Genomic DNA, 20,765 nt, shown 5'->3' on the forward strand with positions numbered 1-20,765 from the left:
CCTCCGGTGTTTGCCACTGTTTACAATTGAATAAATGAGTTTGAATATGTCCGTGCATTCCCCAAAAGATGAGAGCATAATTCGGGATGTACAGTGGAAGTAACTCCCTGTGAAATGATTGATAAAATCCACGATATGGTTTTGGGTGATGGATGAATCAAAGTTCAAGAAATAATTGAGGCCATTGGAAGTTTTGCAACTGTGAATTCTTATGGAACTCCATAAAGGTGTTGGGGCCAAAGAAAGTTTCTGTATAGCTTTGTTTAAGAAGCTCACAGCCCTGTGCAGTGCGTCAGTACATCAGAGGGCAACAGTGGGATGAAATTGGAATGGAAGTGGAGGAACGTAATTCCTCCAATCTGGAAATGTGGTTCCAGTGATGAGCGGTGGAGCTACTCCAGGAAGATTCTCAGTTGAGTGGGCTCGGTCCAAACAGCCCCAAACTGAATACTTGATACCCATTTGAATTTTTACCTATTAGCTGTTCTCCATTTTCACTATCATCAAAATCACATTAGCATTTTTCCAAATACCTTCAGACCCTCATGCACCCATACAATCCCACACTCACGCAAACACATGCGTCATAAACCAACAATAAATTGCACCCCAGGATGCAGCATGAAATCTATCCTACAACGCGCAAGCCATAATATGAAAAGTAAGAAGGCAAAGTTCCTCTACCGCATGAATGCAACGTAAAATGCTTTCCTCCCCAAGGACAAAAGTGGGGAATGTGACCCTACGCTGCAGGTAGCGGGAGGGTCCCCCTGCAAAGAGGGACGCGGGCTGGAAGGGGAGATTTAAATACGGACGGAGGAGATCAAGCAATACTGTTAAGAGCACTACAATATTTAATGGCATTCTAATGTGGTCATGCAGGAAATATTTTGACAGCAAAACACGCGGGATTAGCGAAAGTGAATGCAGTATTTGAGTACAAGTAATTATTCCCTAGACGCTGATATGGGTGGCAAGTGGAATTTTTGCTATCTATAACCCTGCAGTTGCTATCCCGTATTGTCCGTGGGAAGAAGGAGTCGTTGAGTCGGCTAGTTCTGGCATCTATTTCCCAAATTTTATACATATGCATGATCCAAGCGACCAATGTATGTAGGAGTACGAATAATTTGCGAGACCTCGGTGCTGAAACATGCGGATTTGAATTTATTTAGTAAATTCAACCTTGCATTGAATCGTCTCTCAGCCAATGATTCTCACCCCAAATCTATGAGCATATTGGTGACACTTTGCATTTTATCGTAAGAATTTTTAACAAAACGGGTTGCCCGGCATATAACCTTCTCACTTTCCAGAATGAGGCCTTTTTCACTTGGATCCCATATGCTACATGCATATTCTAAATGAGGCCTTACAAGAGCAATGACGTTCCTTGACCATGGAGTCACTTCTGCTGACAATGCATCTAATAAATCCTAAAATAATCCTAACATTAATATGTCTTTAGTGAATGTAACACCTAGGTATTTTACTGTATCAACTACTTCTAGGTCAACTCCAGCTAATTTGTGAACAAATCCCGTTGATCTTTTAAAGAAATTTACCACTGAATATTTATTAAGATTTAATGACAATCCCCAGTTAGAACAACACCGTTTAGCACTGCAGTCTAGATCCTGTGCTAGTATAAAACGATCCAGGTTAGTTCCGAATGACTTTTAGCTGTTTTTTTGCCTTTGAAGGTAATGAAAATAATAAATTGTTGTAAAAAAAAATTTTTAAATGGAATATGTTTAGTTTTTATAATTTTGACTGATTTATAGTTTGTGCGATGCAAGAAATGGTCTTCTGATGTTGAATTCTCAACCTCTATGGAAATTTGCTGAGCCCAAAGATTTTGGAACACATCTGTTTCACTGAACAAGGCATGACTGTGTTAAAAAGTCCACTATATCTTAGTTATTGTGGAGACACCTGCTGTGTAGGACTGCATATAATTCGCCATGTTTCCTTTTGCAGTGGCTTATGCTCAGATTGACTGGCACAATTTTGTAGTTGTGGAGAAGGTAGACTACCAGCCTTTTGAGAATGGGAATTTCCCGCCACCCACGACTCCTGATGAAGTTGGAGCCAGAGTGCTGATGCAGGTACGACAGCTTGAACTCATATTGTGAAAGTTTATATTATTTTTATGAGTAAATTGCACCTTTTGCTTCTTAGTTGTAGACGAGGAAAATACCATTTATTTCAATCATCATTTTCAGTCAGCTGAAAAATTTACTCCTAAATATTTTGAATTACCGTTTTTATTATTTATACCATAATCATTGATGATATCGATGTAGAATATTGAACGTTGATCTTTTTAATTGATGTTAATTATTTTTTAATTGCCATTTAAAATGTAATCATGTTTTTAATGAGGCTACAAAAATTCTGAATATATTACGAAAGACTTAAGATGTTGCTTGTTGGAAAACTTACCTATTTATTTATATTTTATTTATATAGTACCCTGCAAGCCACCACTAAGGTGTGTGGCAGGGGCTGATTAAATGCCAGAGTTCTCTTGACTCTAAATACTATTCCCCCATTGTGCAGTCCGACCACTTCATCTCTTCTTTTTGATCACTTATCATTCATGGGAAAAATGACATCTTAAATCTACCTGTTCTCCACTCAATCTCGCTAATTTTATTTATGTGATTCTCATACTGTAGTACGAAGGGGCTAATATTGAGATTTTGAACATCATTGCTAAAGAGACTTCCTTCCAATTTGTGCAAGAGATTTAATCTTTAATTTAACCTTAGCTGCAAGAGTGATTCCTAGATAACCTAGCTCCTCTAATAATTTTGGTATGCTGTCCAGTTTATCATGAAACCATTTCACAAATCTAGCTCCTCTATGCTGCATGTAATCTAATTCGACAATCAATCCATCTTCATGAGGATCCCATGTACGTGCTATCAGCATATTCTAAATGAGATCCAACCAGCTAACGTCAAGCCAATTCCTCTTATTTCCCCAACATTCATCTAAAAAATCTTAATTGTTTGCTAGCTTGTCCACATAGGCTCCAAATATGTTTCACCCCGGGAAGATGGTGAGTGAGAGTAACTCCTATGTATTTAGTCGAGTCTTCACTTTTTATTTCAATAATCCTGATGCAGTAGGCATTTGGGAGGGAAATGATCTTTTTACAAAAATTCATCTCAATGCTTTTTTAAAAATTTAATTCTAATTGTCATATGTCGCGGCAGTGTTGTATTCCATTTAGGTCATCCGCTAAAGCTGCTATATCCTCTTGATTACGTATATCTCTGTAGACCACCAGTGCATCATTGACAAATAAATATATCTGACTATTAACCACAGAGTTAATGTTGGTGAGGTAAAGAAAAAATAAAAGAGGTCCAATAACATTTCCCTGGGGAACACCTGAAGTGGCTTCTATTGTATATGAGCTAACTTCATCTTTGACTACCCATCGTATGCGACCATCCAAAAATACTTTTAATGCAGCCCAGTATACTTTCATCTTTATCTTAGCATTCTAGTTTAGGGAGGAGTTTACTGTCGTACGGACAATTCTTGAGTCGAACTAATCAGAAACCTAGGTTGTTTCACGTGCATGTACTGACATCGGGTGGTGCAATACGTGGCTGCCGTCATGCAGGTCATCACACAGGATGAACGAGTCATTTCACACTGAGACATGGACATGGCTAGCCTATGGAAGGGGAGCTTGTGGATCCCAGTCTTGACGGTCAACCTGAAGGTTGCTGCGGTGTTACGAGCAGAAGATTCTGCCTGATGTGGGATCGGGACTCTAGTCTGGCTGATCACGCCACTGGTTGGCATGGAGTAATGTGGTGCCAGTGGAAAACGTACCATTCTTTTGGTGGAATGGGTGGCACCCTCTAGGCCCAAGGAGTAACTCGTTTGATTTGATTCAAGTGGTCAGTGGTCCTGAAGGGTACGAAGGGAACGAAGTGTCATGGAAGGGTGATGTGTGGCTCTGGGAAATCATCCTGAGCCAAACATTGGTACGAAAAGGGAGGGTAACCTGGACCTCATGCCCATGCAAGCAGGATGATCCAGTGAGGCACATGCCCCTGCAACATTACTATTAGGTGTTTTGTCAGAAACCCTTTTCAAATCTGGAAGAACCATGTCCACTGGAACATTGCTCTCTCACGAATGGACATTTCTTTGGGGTCATTTTGAAAACTATGCACAAAAAATCACTAATAATATGTCTGAACTTCAGTTTGCGGCCTCGGTGGCGGTGGGGTAACGTCCTCGCCTACCAACCCAAAGGTCGCGGGTTCGATTCCCGCCTAGGTGGATTTCCCTCCACCTAGGGCTTGGTTGTATGTGATTGTCTTCAATGTAATGTCTGCAATGTAGGGTTAGGTGGAAGAAGGGACTATTAGTCTCAACCTCGTCCAATTAAGTCGATAAATAAATAAATAAAATAAATAAAAAATAGAGATCACTAGTGACCAAAAGGTGCTAGCAGAATGAGTGCTGAACACAAACTGAAGCAGCAGGCATGCAGTCATTCCGGGCTATCCCCTCTCATCGTCATGCGAAAAAAAACGCTTGCTAAGCAAGTCATATTCGGGAACAATATTTTTGCTCATTATGCAAATTACTCATTGTGTGAGATGCTCACTAAGCAAGGTTCCACTGTTCATGAGTTCCACATCTTATAAGGTTTATATGTGATTATTATATGTGGTTATGAGAACCAATCCCTGAGTGGTGGTGGTGAAATTGCCTGCGAGGATTTACCTAGTTGTCAGCCGTTGTTTGCATGAGGGGTGCGCTAACTGGTGTGGTCTCTCGTCAGGAGCGCATTGAAGACTGGGAGGAGGTGGAGATGCAGCTGGGGAGCGACGAGGAGGAGGGTGGGGCGGAGGGCGGACGGGGGGCAGCGAGGGGGCGGAGGGAGGAGGAGGAGGAGGAGGAGGACCAGCTGGCCAAGGAGGCCAAGGACAACACACAGGTGCAGGACATGGAGGAGGAGTCAAGCGACGACGAAGATGGGGACGAGGGGGTGCGAGGGCAGGCGCCCACGGCGGCAGGCAGCAACCCGCCCCTGCCACCCAAAGAGGTGCCTCAGCCCCCTCCCCTCCCACCCATGCCGGACAAGGTGGTGGTCAAGAGGGGATATGACCCCAAGCACCATCAAGGTATGCACTCAGCATGCGCCTTTTCTCCTCTTTCTATATTTCATTTTCACTCATCCTCTCTCACTTTTTTTTTGATGGCTAAAATATCATCAATGCTCCAATTGGAATTATATTCTCTGTGGGTCCTTTCTAATCATTATTATTTGGTAATATACGGGTTAAGATAGGTCTTGGATGGACACAACCACCAAATAAATACTTAGTTTCTCCTAGCAAACAAACCATAACCCAAAATCTTACTCCCCAACAAGTCCCTCTTTGTCTCTGCCTATTTCCTTCCTCCCTTCATTCCATCCAACATCCTTATCCTATTCTTGCCCCTTCTCTCCTTATGTCTCCTTACGATTACTCCCGACAATCCCCTCTCATCCCCTTTCACCATACCCAGCACTTCCTCATTTGTTTTCCTTTCCTCTCCATCCTTCTCCACACCCACATTTCACAAGCCCCCAAGTCTATCATTCTGCTTCACTGACCTTATTTCCATGGCATGCAAAACGATGGTGGGAGCACAACACACGGCCAATTGTTGGGTTGAGTCCCATTGTTGCCAGTACTCATATTCCTTATTTTGTCCATCACTATGTTCTTGGGAATGATAATTGAGGTAGTTTCCCATTGCCTACCTGAATAGTGTTTATATTAAATTCCAAAGAAACTGCGGGAGATGCTGCAACAGTAACTTTTAACGGAGCCATCCGCTAATGTGCATTTCAATGCAACAATTTCAGAGTGTAAAAATCATTCGCCTTGACTGGGATTCGAACCCAGATCCCTCAGTATCCGGTCGAGTGCTTCAACCACTTGAGCTACCGAGGCGTCCTATGGTATTAGTGTTTTTATCTTGTATTTTAAGCACTGCTATTCACCCACGGCCCAATAGGGCGGTAATTGTATTGCTGTTGTGTCAATAAGTGCTACATACATTTTAGTTATGAGGGCTGATCAGAAAGTAACTTCTATTTGTGCCTTGGGTGGCGGTCGGTTTTGGGGTAGAGCCACCATCTTGGTGTCTAAACATCCCTACACTCGGTCCCCGCACCCTGCCGTGGTGATAGTGTGTGAAGACTGTGGATTTTCTATACTTAGCTCACAGCGAACTATTAAAATGTGTGCTGCCATAAAAAATCCTGCAAGTTGTGAAGTGTGAACTGTGATTAGGTATTTACTGGCAAAAAACCACAAGCCAATTGAAATTCATAGGCTACTTTGTGTGAATTGTGTACGGAGACGGAATAATGAATGAGTGAAGGCGGAGTGAGGCAGTGGTGCATCCTCAGTTTAAAAATGGCCACAGCACCAATGCTCACGTTGGGGACACCACAGTGGTCGGCCTAGCCTTGTGACAGGCAGCAGATTTATTCAGAGATGGAATTGAAAAGTTTGTTTATAGTTATGATAATTGGGCCTCAATTTGAACGAGGACTATGTAGGAAAATAGTGTAAGAATGTGCCTTTCAATATTACTTAGTAAAACTCAGTCCTGTCCCCAGGCTCATATTTTATTACAAAATGTAATTAACTCTCTGGACATCCCTCAGATAATTTGAGCTGCTTCAACAATTGCTATTTCTGTGCCCTGGACAATTGAACTCATAGTGACATCCAATTTAGTCAATGATTTTTAACTCTTCTTTCTCGTTGATTCATACTAAATGAAATGTAAATCTGTATTATATATTGATGCCCTGGGAAACCTGATTCAGTATAATGTCAATTATCTCACGGTTGTGATTTAAACTGCAAATTACCATAAAACCCTTACTGATTCGGACTCTTGAGGCTCGGGGATTGCCTGGGAACTGACTTAAATTATGCACCATTGGTCAGCATTGACTTCTAATGATCCCAAATGAGCAATAGCTTTCCAAAGTCTAAAATGATCCCATTTAGTTATGGAATAATCTTCTATTAATAAAAGCTTATTTCTGATAACTATCAGGCAAATTTTGATGGTTTGCTTTTGTAATTTTCAGATGTGTTGGTGCATTAAATGATAACAGCCGTTTGTGGGACTTGAATTCCATTATATTTCAATGAAGCATGAATGGATGAATGTTGTCAAGGCAGTTAATCACCTGTCGATATAAGACACTGTCTCAGGTGTTACCTGGTGGAAGACTTTGATACTGGGCATAAATGAGTGGGTAGTTTTGTCTTCCCTCATATATACCCCCTTTAAATCAGCTGTCGACTGATAAAAATTGCTATGTGATCAGCTGTTTGCATTTTTCATGATGTTTCATTTAAATCCAACGTTTTGAAAGTGTAAAAATCATTCTCCTCGGCTGGAATGAGTTCTACAATTTCAAGTTGTTGCATTTTAATGTATATTTAGCAGATGACTCCATTGAATTCACTAATGCAGTATCTCCTGCAGCTCTTTGACTGTGTCATTTCTATGGAAGTTGCACTTCTCTCTGGTACTTAATAGAAAGCACTTAATTTCTTCCTCAAGAGTTGTCAAAGCTGGTACTATACTTTCTGTCAAAACTCTTCGGCCAAGGCCCATTTGTGCTGTTGGATAGATTACTATAAATGATGCCAGATAGGTGCCAGGCGAGTGTAAGTCCTCTCAGTGTGGTGGCTGCAAATTCATTTGACCCCAGTGGGATGACCATTCGGTGATGGTGTCACTCTGCAAACTCTGTTGAGAAAGGCAATGAAAAACCCAAACAATTATTATTCCATGAACCGATAATGGCTTGGATTTTGAGAGTGAGCACTGGACTCAGCCGTGTGCTGTGCCCGGCAGTGGGGGAGGCGAGGCTTCCTCACCTACCGGAAGCCTCGCAAAGGGAAAGGGAATTCAGCAGTGGCAGCACAGAGGATGCTGTCAAGAGGAAGACCAAACCAGTTTGATTTAGGGCTAGAAATTAGCAAATGATAATCTTCCTTGACAATTATGATGTATGACCTGATGTAATGATTATTTAGGTGTGGACCATGCATGGCTCTCATTGTGTGAAGCTTCCACTGTAGTGTCCTCCAAATTGCCCAGCCTCCTGTGCTCTGGGGAAAATATGAATGCATTTGTGGAACTTGATCCCTGAATATTTTGGGAAAACTTCTTTTGAAATGTGAGAGAGTGAATAGTAGTGGAGGCATTATTGACCTTGTTTCATTGTGCTCTTCACAGCCACCAAGGTTCAACGTGTGCCAGGCCCTGATGAGTATCTCATTTCCCCAATCACCGGGGAGAAGATTCCAGCCAGCAAGGTCCAGGAGCACATGCGAATTGGGTTGCTTGACCCAAGGTGGGTTGAGCAACGCGATCGGCAGATACAGGACAAACTTAATCAAGAAACTGTTTTTGCACAAGGTAATCTTAATGCTATTATATATATAGATATATGTATACCTTTTACCCTTTGGCATGCAACAGTGTGGTGTGAATTTGTTGTGTTTGACGGCTTGAAATGCTAATTAAAATAAGTTTATGAATATTTATTAGATAATTGTCCATATTGCTAAATCAGCCTCAACAAATATTTCACTTCCTCTGAAATTTATTTTCTCTCTAAATTTACATCTTTGCTTATGATACTTTGAATGAAGAAAGCCATATTGATTCTGTTTACTTCATTTTATCAAGGATGTGTTTATAGTTCCAAAATACAAAGAGACATGGACTTAACATTTTAGTTGATGCCATTGAAGAAATGTATGTGTTGAAGGTTTATTTTGTGGAATTCAATGAAAAGTTGTCCTAACATTTTCATTCCCAAAGGTTATTGTGGAAAAATTGATTTGTCATGTTTTTGGCGCAAAGTGCATGTTGTGTGATGGTGGACGTATGTGGTACAAGTTTCATTGATTTGACTGAGAGTAATGCATCTGCAGCAGGCCTTGTAAGTTGCAGACATGTGCAGTTAGCATTTGGCATTGATGGATGGAGCAAGTGAAGGTGGGGCATTCAAGTTTTGCTCGAACGTGAGAAAAGGCCAGGCCTAAGTAATGCCACTACTAAAGGAGAGTCCACTCTTCCCTGTGGTTCTGCCAAATGATGATGGCAGTCCTCAATGCTGACTGACGGGCATCTTCTCCATGCCATGCAAATTCTTCATATGCTGCCAACCAACATGGCTACTGCATTGCTTAATCAATCAATTATTTTCATTTAGCAAAGTCGTTTTATGATAATAGTCTATTGCACATTGCCTAACAGGAACCTGAGACCTCTCTCATTTTATATAATTCTAATTCTTTGTTGAGAATACAACTGCTTTAAGACACATAAATACATTACTGAATTTGATGTTGTAATTCTTAGATTGAATTGTGTACACTCAATGATACTGAGAATAACAATTTTGATAATATATCATGCTGCTAAATGGATGCTATGCTCTTATTGGCGTCATCAAAAACTATCTTGCATTTCCCTGTTGTTTCTCATTTCAATGCAAAAATCAAGGAATTCAATTTGTAAAGCACAGGAATTCCCAGGAACAAATCTATAACTAATGGAAGCAAAGTATGTGTTCTTCAAGAGATATCTTCTAGTCAAGTTTAGAATAATATTTGAGCTATATTATACAAATCCAAATATGCGTAATCATTTCTTGTTTACACTGGAAAGGACCCTACAATGTATTCTTTCCATCCAGGAAGAATAAAATGATGATACAGCTGAACCTTGATGACGAGCATAATTTGTTCAGAATCTTTTTTTTCAAGCAACACAATTTTTCCAGTTTAAAGTAACGCCAAATACAATCCATGCCAAAATAAATAAATTTTATGTTCAAGATTGAAAGGGCTGTGGTAGTCCAGGGGGCATAGCTTTGGACCACTGACTGGAGGGCCTGGGTTCAATTCCTAGGCAAGCCTCTCTGGGCACTCCTCGGCTCCACCTGAGCTGTGTGAATTTTCGGGTACCAGATCTTCCTGGGAAACCATAACCGGCAAAGGAAATGAAACTGGCCCCCCTCCCCTGATGTGTGAATTTCACACGCCGTATTGGGCTTAATACTGGGTGAACTGTACCATCGCCTACCAAACTGACCTTTGGGTTAGTTCTGGGGTAGTGGGGTGGTTCTCTGCCATCGCTATCATATGTCTGTCCTCATCAGGAGTGGAAGTGGCACATCTGGACTGAGCATGTTGTTTCAACCTGCAATGCATGCCACTGATGCAATACCAGGGCCAAATCAGTGAAACTTGCACCATATATACATTATGCATTTCACAAATGTGTGAACATACAGAATACAATGTGCTGCCACAAAATTAAATTTTTGCACAATCAATTATGGGAATAAAAAATATTTGACCATCATTATTGAACAAGCCTCTTGAAATTCAGGAATGGGAAAAACAAAGTTATTTTCAGATTGAAAATTAAATATCTCACAAGAGTGTTATGAAATAAACCATATTATAAATATTTGTTCCTTCAATCTGGTACAAAGGCTATAGTGGGATAAGATGGTAAAATCTGCCCTTGGCTGGATTCTTATTTAGGATTGGGCACTCGAAAGTGAAAATTTAGAAACCCCTTTGGCCCAATTTTTAGCCCTCGAGGTGGTGGCCCCAGGGGTCTCCTATCCCAAAAAAATGTGTTTTTTCAAAAAAAAAAATTTCCTGAGCGATCCTTTGATTTAAAAACTCTGAAAAAATTCATGAACATACATTTTCATGCCCAAAAACATCATGATTTTTTTCAGATGTTTTGGATCGAAATTAAGCTCAGGAAAAATATTTGAGTTTTTCAAAGAATTTTTAGGTTATGTCGGTAATTTTGGCAAACTTCAAAATAATTATTTTTTGTGTATTGTTTTTTGTTCTTTTGAATGGCAGGGTAAGGATTTCCATTTTATTTCCGGAAAATTCTCATAATTCGAAAAAACTCATTGTTTTGGTTTTTTCTTCCGTGATTTTATCACATAAACTTAACTGCATGTCAATAAATAATGAGTTTGCCATTTGTAGAAAGACCAGTCTCATCTTTTTTTCGTACAGCTATTGTAATTACATTGTAAAGATATTGTGTATTTTAATAATGTTTGAAGGCTAATCTGCCAGCCACTAATTTTAGGGGCATTCCTGCCAGAAAGTTAAGAAAAGTCCTAAATTGGATCTTGTGTCAATTTATTGATAATTTTGTGAAATGGTTTCTGCCAGCAGTACTACCAGACTACTATCCTGGTAATACTTTTATAAATTGGGATTGAGTAATTTTTTCAAAGGAATCAATGGCATGTAGTAATCATGGGCCAAAGATCTTAATTTTTAGAATGAGGATTCAAATGAGTAAAATTTTTGGAATTGACTTGTAACTGCTCAAAGCACTTGCCACTTTTTTACCTAAATTGTGACTTCCATATGTAAAGAAAACCTATTGTAAGGCTTTGGTAGTTCTTTCAAGTCTATCTTAAACCATCCCTTGAGGTTATCAAATGCCATTAAAATTATTGCTGTTTTCATTCCTCCTCCATCAGCTGAGGAGTAATTTGCTGTATATACTTCCACTTGCCTGGGAAAATGAGAATGGCACATAGGAGAGGCCTGCCTGCTCTTTATGACCCTTTAATTTAATAGAAAAGTACATTCCTCATTGATAAAATATTCCAGATTGTAATCAGTGTATGGTGGTTTACATTTGCCTCTGACTCTAAATCTTATTCATTACGACTAGGCTCAGCAATTGAGGCTAGCTTAAAGCAGTTGGCCGAGAGACGAACAGATATCTTTGGTATTGGAGATGAGGAAACGGCCATTGGAAAGAAGATTGGGGAAGAGGACAAGAGGAAGGATGAAAAGGTATTTCTCATCAATGAGATCGCAATTTTTTATTGTGTGCAAATCTCTCAACTTTCTTTGATAATGCATTTTGGAGGAAGTGACTTAATTTTACGCTTCATGTAAAAATGTATGTATTGTATGTAAATGTATGAAAATGCAAAACTCTAAATTTAGATTGCATGATTTTTCATATGAATATTGAAGATTTTTGTCAGTAATTTGAATTTTGCTGTTTCAATTTTGAATTATGAATTTTCAGAATTATTACTGCTTTTAGTGCTGTGTTCCAGACTTATGGGATGTATAACCATGGTGCTTCATTATTCTAAGTGGTCAAAAGACGTACACCGTGCGGTGATTAAATCTGCACAGATTTCAATTTGAATTTCCCGCCATATTGTAGTTCTACTGGAGGCTCCAATTGCCATTCTTGAAAGCTATAGGCATCTAGTGAACAGTCATAACCTCAAAATGGCCAAGATGCTCAATCGTACAAGTGCTGAGTACAATCAAAGAGCCGCTATTAATCGATAGTGTTAACGCCGGGTGATCGCCCAGCAAAATAGTTTGATTCTTCTTCGGGTACCCCAGATTAGCTGTCTACAATATTGTGGGTAAGTGTAATGCCTCGGAGAAGTCTGGGAAGGTTTCGCTAACCCAGCGAGGAAACCTCATTCAAGGAAATGCATGTTTGTCCAGATTTAAGCGCCACACCCTGTGGAACTCGTCATTATTGGACCATTCACATGGACACGGAAAGGAGAGAATGCACAAAATGGGATAATAATGCACAGATCAAAGAAGATAACAGACAATATTGGAGATGTTGACAGTGGGAGATTCATGCTTGTGAGTTTGTCATCTAAGAACTCATCCACACTGCAATGCATCTTGCTTTGTAACAGTATAAACACTTTCCTTCAAAAAATAATGTATATAATGATAATAATGTGTTTCTTTGGCCCTGCAGACATAGTGTACAGTTTGGAGAATACGAGGGTAATTCCAGAAGTACCCGGCCTAACTAAGAAAGCGCAAAAATTTTGTACAAAAATCTCCTCTCAGCTCTATTAAACACTTTTCCCAGAGATGTTCATTAAGTTCGATTCTTCCTTTTTATTATAATAACTGTCTTACTCCTTGAAATAGCCGTTAACTGCCGACCCACTTCTTCACGGTTGGAAAATCATTGAACACAGCCATTTTTCCAAGTTTGCGAACAGAAAATAATCTGAGGGGTCTTAATCTGGAGAATAGGGTGAGGCATGAGGTGGCAATTGAAACTTTAATTTATGAATTTTGGCGATTGCGCAATAGTGGATTTGTGAGCTGGTGCTGCATTGTCTCGATGAAACAACACTTTCTTCTAGAGCCAAATGCGGCCGCTTTTGCTTGATTCCTTCGCTCAAACGTTGCAATAGGTTTGCATAATACTCGCCGTTTTTCCTTTTTCAAGGTAGTCAATGAAAATTATCTCACGCGCATCCCAAAAGTCATAGTCAAAATGTAAATGCGTAATGGCGGTGAGACTGAATGAGGACGAAAATCTGCCACTCGTGCCTGGTCAAGGTATTGCAGAGCGATGAGCCCTTTCCTGGAGAAGCGTGGTCCTCAGGGCTTATGATGCCGTGGTTGTTTCAGGTGACGTGGGATGGGCACACATCGAGTGTGGAGGCAGCGACGCGTGCCGCCAGAGCCAACATAACCCTGGAGGAGCAAATCCACCAGATCCACAAGGTGAAGGGGCTGTTGCCGGACGAGGAGAAGGAGAAGATTGGGCCCAAGCCAAACACACGCTTGTATGGAGGGCCTCAGCAGGTGGGGAAGCACCATCACCACCACCACGGTGCCATAGCACCACTCATGGCGCCCCCCTCGCAGCCACCTCCCAAGACAGCTCTACCCAAGGCGAGCGGCGTACCTGGCGGCCCCCCTCCTTCCATGATGGCCCCCAAGCCCCTGCTGGGTGGCGCACCCCCTCCGCCCAACCCTCCCCCCACACCACCCCCCACCCCCGCCGCCGTCCCCCAGCCCCCTTTGGTGCCTCCCCCCCAGCGCATGGCGCCCATGCCCCCACCTCCTGCCGGCTCAATGGTGCCTCCACCTCAGCAGGGACTGATGATGGTGCCACCCATGGCACCACAGCTGCGACCTCCTCCGCTCATGTGTAAGTTATGCTTCGTGCATCTCATTTTGTTGGGCTGGGGAATTAATTGATGGATTGGTTCAATATGCTTCACTGTTATTATTTATGCTAGTTAACAAGAATTATTGGTAATTATATTTATATAGAGAAGTGTTGGTAACCTACATAATATTTGCCAGTTGGTAACGTAATGACAGCATGGATGCAAATGATATGTATGATGTACAATCACACAATCTCAAGAGGATGAGCCAAGGAAATTGATTATTATGTGATTTTGGTGTGTGTGTACACAGATAGCATATTTTGGGAGTATTTCCTTTGTGCAAAATATTTTTCAGTCGGGCAGTATTCAACCCTGCTGTCAGAGAACTAAGGCAAACCTTTTTATGAAAATTCATCCTGAATCCTGAATGAAATACCTGTGGAGACCCTGATATTTCAAATGCAGATGTTCTCATTTCCTCAGAGGAATGGACTTAAGTATTAACAAAACTTTAGTCCATCCACATCAATCATACAATTAAACACAATATTATACCGTAAAAACATATTTGTCCTTTCAAAACTTTAGTTTAGACTTCTACTAGTTATGCGATTGGTAGCAGCATGTGTGAAAGAGCTGGAAAAAATTGATTCTGCAGGGAAATTTCCAATATTTGAGATTTCAAAGCCTGGATGCTCTTTGTGTTTTATTGGGGATGCCATTCCAACCATCCTAACAAAAAAAAAATACCCAAATAGGACCTGAGAATTTGAAATGTGGACTTTATTCAGAAATATCTCTAGTCATTTGCTCATGATTATCATGTTAGTTTTTCCGTGCAATTTTGGTGTTGGGGAGTATCTCCTCGAGTAGCCCTGCTTGTTTCTATGAGAAACTATTGAGAATTCGCCACAAGGAGAGAGACAGCTGCTAGTTGAGTCCCAGGCCCTCATTGAGACCCTCGGCCTGAGAAGGTTGACATGAATGCGTTTTCAGCAAAGAAGGAACAAGCAAATCATGTAGTCTCTCAAGAAGCCTCTGATTATTTACAACTTGCGTGGGCCTCACAACTTTGGCACCACTCCTTTCCCTCGTCCACTTGAGCACAAAAATCTTTCTCTCTGATTCTTGCAGTGAGGGATGGCTCTGCAGCATCAATGTTCACTCCATCTATGAAGTTAGCTCGACCTTGTGTCGTAAAAATAATGATGGAACTTTGAATTTTGGAACTCCTGCCTTTCAACTCCCCCTAAGTCTTATTATTATGTCCATGGCCATGCTGTCTCTATTCATCCTCTAACTTCATGGTCAGGGAAATATTCCCCAGGTGGGACAAACATACTTTATTTATTTTATTTTAGAATTTATATCATTGCAATGAGGCAATTGTCCTGGTGGCAATGGTCAAGTCTGGTCAACGGTCACTCTCTGACAATGCACATACATGCTTACACAAGAAGTACATATCTGAGACAAATACTATTATATGCAATGACACTTAAAGATTACCAACCGTACCTCTACTGTCACACGTGAGCTAGGTTCACACCATACGTGCAAAGCACCGCCCATCGCTGCTCTCCGTCCATAATGGCGCACTCTTCAACTTCATATACCATTCAAAATCACGTATCATTCACTTTTGCAATGCAACTTCTCACGCAATACACATCACTTGCAAACAATATAATAGGTGCAGCAGTATAATAATCACTGATCAATAAAGTTGATCATCCAGTGGTTTGCTGCTTAACACTTATTCTTTAAACTTCTAAAATTGGATGGAAAGGGCTCAAACAAACCTCCAGGCAGCTGGTTCCAATCAACAACAGTTCTCTTTAAAAAAGAGAGTATTTTTTGTACTTGTTTTTTGTGTTCTTATTTCTATTATATCTCTTCCCATAAATCTTCCCACGCTTCGTCCTTTTTAACAATTCTATGCATCGCGCCTAACCAATTCCTTTTCTTCTATTTTTCAAACTCTCCCATGTCAGTATGTCCAACATTTCTGTGACACTATCTGTTCTTTTGTACCTTCTGAGTGCATATCTTGCTGCCTTTCTTTGAATTTTTTCTATCTTTCTAATCTATACATTGTATAACTTCGAATAGGCAAAACTTTAATTCAATGAAAACATTCCAATTCTATGAATCACTTTTCATTTCCCCGTCCATGACCAAGCTCTTGCCATAGCATCAGGTGACTATGCGTTGTATTCCCGAGTGTATGTGTGCATGAGTGGGAAGATGGTTTGGGTGTGGAGGAGGTGAGGTGAGGGGGAGTGGAGAGGGGTAGTTGGAAGCACAGGAGCAGTGCTGATGTCCAGTTCATTGCTCAATGGAAGGATCTCCTTAGAATGCCCGTCTGGTTCTGACGGTGCATCCAACCTCAGGCCTGTTCTCTGCACTTGGGATCCTGGGCTGGAAGACTACGACGTCTGTGCAACAATCTGCATTTTGCATATTGAGAAATATTTTGAAGCAGGCCCCTTATGTTCTTTGGGTCTGATTTCGAATTTTCTGCATCTGTAGCTTTCCTTGAGGAGGAGGCATTGTATCCTGTGCAATATTTTCCCAGGGAATGGATTATTTGCCACTTTGGTCCATCACCTTCCTTGGTTTTAGTGCTTAATGTCTCCTTCACAGCTACTCGTGCCTTTTTCTTCCTCGTCTAAAGCGCAGCTATTAATTAAGTGTCGAATGTTGGCTACTGTCTTTTGTTTGTTTACATTGGACAATGGCATATTGCATGGGCTGGGCACATAATGGAGTGGAATCGTATTAATTGTCTGTCAGGCGTGGTGTGTCTTGAGTGAGTCTATATCACTTTGCCTGAGTGGCATTGTTCCCTAAAAATGGAAAAATTGAACTTTTTATGGGACACTTTGATGAATCAGTCCAAGAATTTTAGATTGCCTTCATGTCTAACTCACGTATGCTTTGGATATTTCTGTCAATTGAGTATAAAAAGTATAAAAAAACCACTCCTGTTTGGTGAAAAGTGTTAAGTTCCTCGTCTCTTCCCGGGCACAGAAAACATTGTCCACATCCTGGCACCAGTGACGAGTGCATTGAGTGAGGGAGTATTTTAAGGAGAACAATTCATGGTGTTTATTATGATAAATAAATGAAACAATACGTGTCTGCCTGTAGTGGGGACAAAGGGGAACCCACTGCGAGTCTGTCGGGTTGATGGTAGTATTAACCATGGAATAAAAACCTCTTTTTGCGCATGTATTTCCATTTTTGAGCACAATTCACTAATGATGGGCTTATGCTTTAAACTGCTACTGGAGATCTCCACTTGAGTGAGAGCATCTGACCTTGTAACACTTGTGAAAAGATTAGGAATGTTGAATTACACCATCCGGCACTTTGGGGCTTAAAACACCAGGTTGGATTGTGTGTTTGCAGATTGTCATGAATTTATAATACCATACTGAGGGATGAACTTAGAAAATTCCCCAGACTCTTGAAGTTCTCTGAGTGAGGCAGAGGGAAAGGGTGGGGGACACATTAGACACGAGGAACCTGATAGGAATGGCCCTTTCATGAGTATTTGGATGGCCAAAATAAACTGAGAGCCCGGAAAGAAATTGAAAATTATTTTATCGGTGTTTTCTTAGGTGTTTGTGTGTACCGGATTTACTACTGAAAAATGCTGACGCAGAGGGTCCTATCGACCAACTTCCCAGGCAGAATGAATGGGAAGTGGGTTTGAGAATGTAATGAGTTGAATGTGAGGGTGTGATTGAACCCATGTATAAGGTCTGTCCAATAAATATGCGAACTGAGGCCATTTACATACTTTATTTTGCAAAATTTAGTCTACATCGAATTTGTCCCCTTCTTCAAAGTACTCTCCATTCGTATGGCTATGCACAAATTCCATCTTCTTCTTTTCATACACTGTTTATAAAGCACCTTTGGAAGTCCTCGGCAGTTAGGCCTTTTAGTTTTCTCGTTGTTCCTTGCTTTGTGGTGTCTTCCACATCTTCCCAATGATGTATCCTCATCAAATTTTTGCATTTAGGGGGAATAGGGAAAAGTCGAAGGGGGCGAGATCTGGCGAATAAGGATGGTGATTGAATTTTTTGCCAGAAATTTGCAAACGATCAAATGCCGAATGTGCAGGTGCATTGTCATGGTGCGAAGGATCCAGCCGTTGCCTTGGGTCAAATTTGGTCGCACATGACGCACGGGACCTGTCATATGCTTGAGAACTGTAAGTAAGACCTCAGCATTTACTGTTTGTCCTTCAGGAAGAAATTCAATGATGAACAACACCTTCGACATCATAGAAAACCAGGAGCACGACTTTGATTTTCGATCGGCTTTTTCTTTATTTTTTTTATTTAATCCACTTGAAATCGGATGTTTTCCTCCGAGCATCGTCACCGTAAACGGCTGTCAACATTCAGCAATTTCTTGATAACTTCTACCGCACTTCACCAAAAAACTTGATGTTGATTCGTTGCCCCCGTGATTTTGCAAATTTCCATTTTCAACAGACAGTGAAAACAAGGAAAAACAGAAAATAACATAACCGGCATCATGCGCTCAGCTCAATGATCCGCCATGTGCAGACGGCTCTCAGGCTACTGGCACCGCTAGTAGTGGGCGTCATGGCCACCACATGGCACCAGTTCACATATTTATTGGATAGACCTCGTAATGTGACGTGCTGTGATTGCAGAGTTATAATAATGAGAGGTATTTCACATTTAGTTAGAAATATCAGCCTGACAAAAGCCACCGTTGGGTTTTATTTGCTGATTACTTGCTATAAAAAGCAATCAATAAAATGAAATTATCAGGCATATTAAAATGTTTTTTTATATTAAAAAGTGAAGGATATATCTATGGGAACTTAAATTTTCTGCTGTAATGGATGAACTATACAACGAGCCTTTCATCACATTTCTCTTCCTCAATCATGGTAATTGGAGTAATTTTTGAATTATGCAGGTCGTGTTGGATTGCATTGATAATGTAACTCAGGGATAAGAAGACCATCTCTAGGAATATTGACTGGCTCTCTGCCACTCAAATCTTAGCTGCTTCGGCAGTTGCTATTTCCTAGACCCCAACCATAGGGCTCGGCTAATGGCAACAAAGTCATGAAAATTATACTTTAATTTCTCAATGATCAATGCAAAATCAATTGTTATATTGAATTCTCGTTATCTTTACCTTGTAATGCGAGCATAGATTGTCAAAAAAAAGTTATTTTTAGATTGCCGGCCATCAGTCAGGTTTTAGTTCTTTGCCTGTCACCCTCACTTACATTGTTGGTAATTACGGAATAACGTAGCTAATTATATGTGTATCTTGGTTGGGTTGGTTCCGTTCTCGAAGATTTAACTGGGTGGATAGCTAACAGAATAAATATACTCCTTTATACCAGAACTTGAACGACTCAGGCTACAGATTGGTACACAACTGAATCGATGAAATCAACTTGACTGCCAAAACTACAGAACTACCGTTAAACCCCATATATTTCCTGTCTGAATTTACGTTTTCCCGCAATTTACAACAGTTCAATCAGGTCCTATGAAAGTTCCTATTTTTCGAATGTACTTTGAATCCTCTGTTAAAACGATTTCATCTTCAGTTTTCCTAATATTGGCATCTCTAATCATTTGCATCACCAGTAATGGAAATGTGAACTACTTGACCTTACAATCTCAGTCTGCCAGGAAAAGATTTGTACAATAAAGTGGATGCGTTGTCCGACTGGTAGCTAGCTGCTTAATTTGATAATTGAAAGTACACCAGAGGGGTCTCATGTGGCACATGAGTGAAAATGAGGAATGAAAATGTATGCTCATACCCAACCATGATGATGCGTGAAAGATGCAAGGACTGGTGACCGACAAGTGGTATCTCTTGTGCTGCCTCAACGCAACAGATTCAACAGTAATGGGCTCCGAAATAATTATAAGTATTGTATCTTGCCTTATTGCATGGTAGTTATATTTTCTTCAAACAATTTAGAAGTTGGATAACTGTTTGCACCAGTCAAATGGCAAAGTAGCTCAGACTCTTATGTGCTATGTTTTCCTCCATTATTCGCGCTTCAAACCGGCGTGAAAATGGGAAGATGAAGTGAAATATAATATTTTTAATTGTGAGCAAAATGAAAATGGTAGAACAAGTTGGTTCTTATGACGGAATCTAACACTCTAGGAAATGTCTTGAGATTGCTGGCCTCTACGCTGAATAAAATAGTGAAACATCATGATTCAATTCTGAAACATGAACTAATGAGGACATTTGCCTAAAAAGAAAAAATGTCAAGAAGTCCAAGTAAAAATAATTCCATTGAATTTATAAAGAATTACTAAAAGTGTGGTTTTTGAGAGCTTGATCATCAAATATCCCCGTGAATGGCATCATCTTAAGAGAAAAATCACTGCTCGTTGCCACAATGTTAGGAATCAAAGACTTCACTGCTTCCAATAGGTGTTTAAATAGGTTTGAAATATGCACTTGAAAAATTTATTTAAAATAAACTTGCGGCTGAGCATGATGAAAGTAAAAGTGTTGAGGTTGAGACTATAACTTGTTGGAAGGTGTCATAACAGAGTAAACTTGAAGCGAAGGCCAAAAGCTATTCTCAGGGCAGATGAGACATGGTCTTTTGCTGTCTTATGCATCACAAATGCAGGTGGAAGTGAGAATCTTCAGCCACAAGTGGTTGGTATAATATCAACTTGTA

General features: G+C 40.5%; 1 protein-coding gene across 1 annotated transcript in view; it reads left to right on the forward strand.

Moving 5' to 3' along the window:
* The window catches only part of Sf3a1 (splicing factor 3a subunit 1), a 41,914-nt gene that overhangs the window by 14,065 nt on the left and 7,084 nt on the right, over window positions 1-20,765 (forward strand). Inside the window, exons 7-11 of the mRNA XM_071589354.1 lie at window positions 1,981-2,108; window positions 4,820-5,162; window positions 8,302-8,484; window positions 11,803-11,927; window positions 13,551-14,076. Of these exons, the coding sequence (XP_071445455.1) occupies window positions 1,981-2,108; window positions 4,820-5,162; window positions 8,302-8,484; window positions 11,803-11,927; window positions 13,551-14,076 (1,305 nt within the window). The remainder of the gene's footprint in view (window positions 1-1,980; window positions 2,109-4,819; window positions 5,163-8,301; window positions 8,485-11,802; window positions 11,928-13,550; window positions 14,077-20,765) is intronic.

Source organism: Hetaerina americana, unplaced genomic scaffold (genome assembly GCF_022747635.1).
Source record: "Hetaerina americana unplaced genomic scaffold, ioHetAmer1.1.p SCAF_37, whole genome shotgun sequence".
Classification (NCBI taxonomy): Eukaryota; Metazoa; Arthropoda; class Insecta; order Odonata; family Calopterygidae; genus Hetaerina; species Hetaerina americana.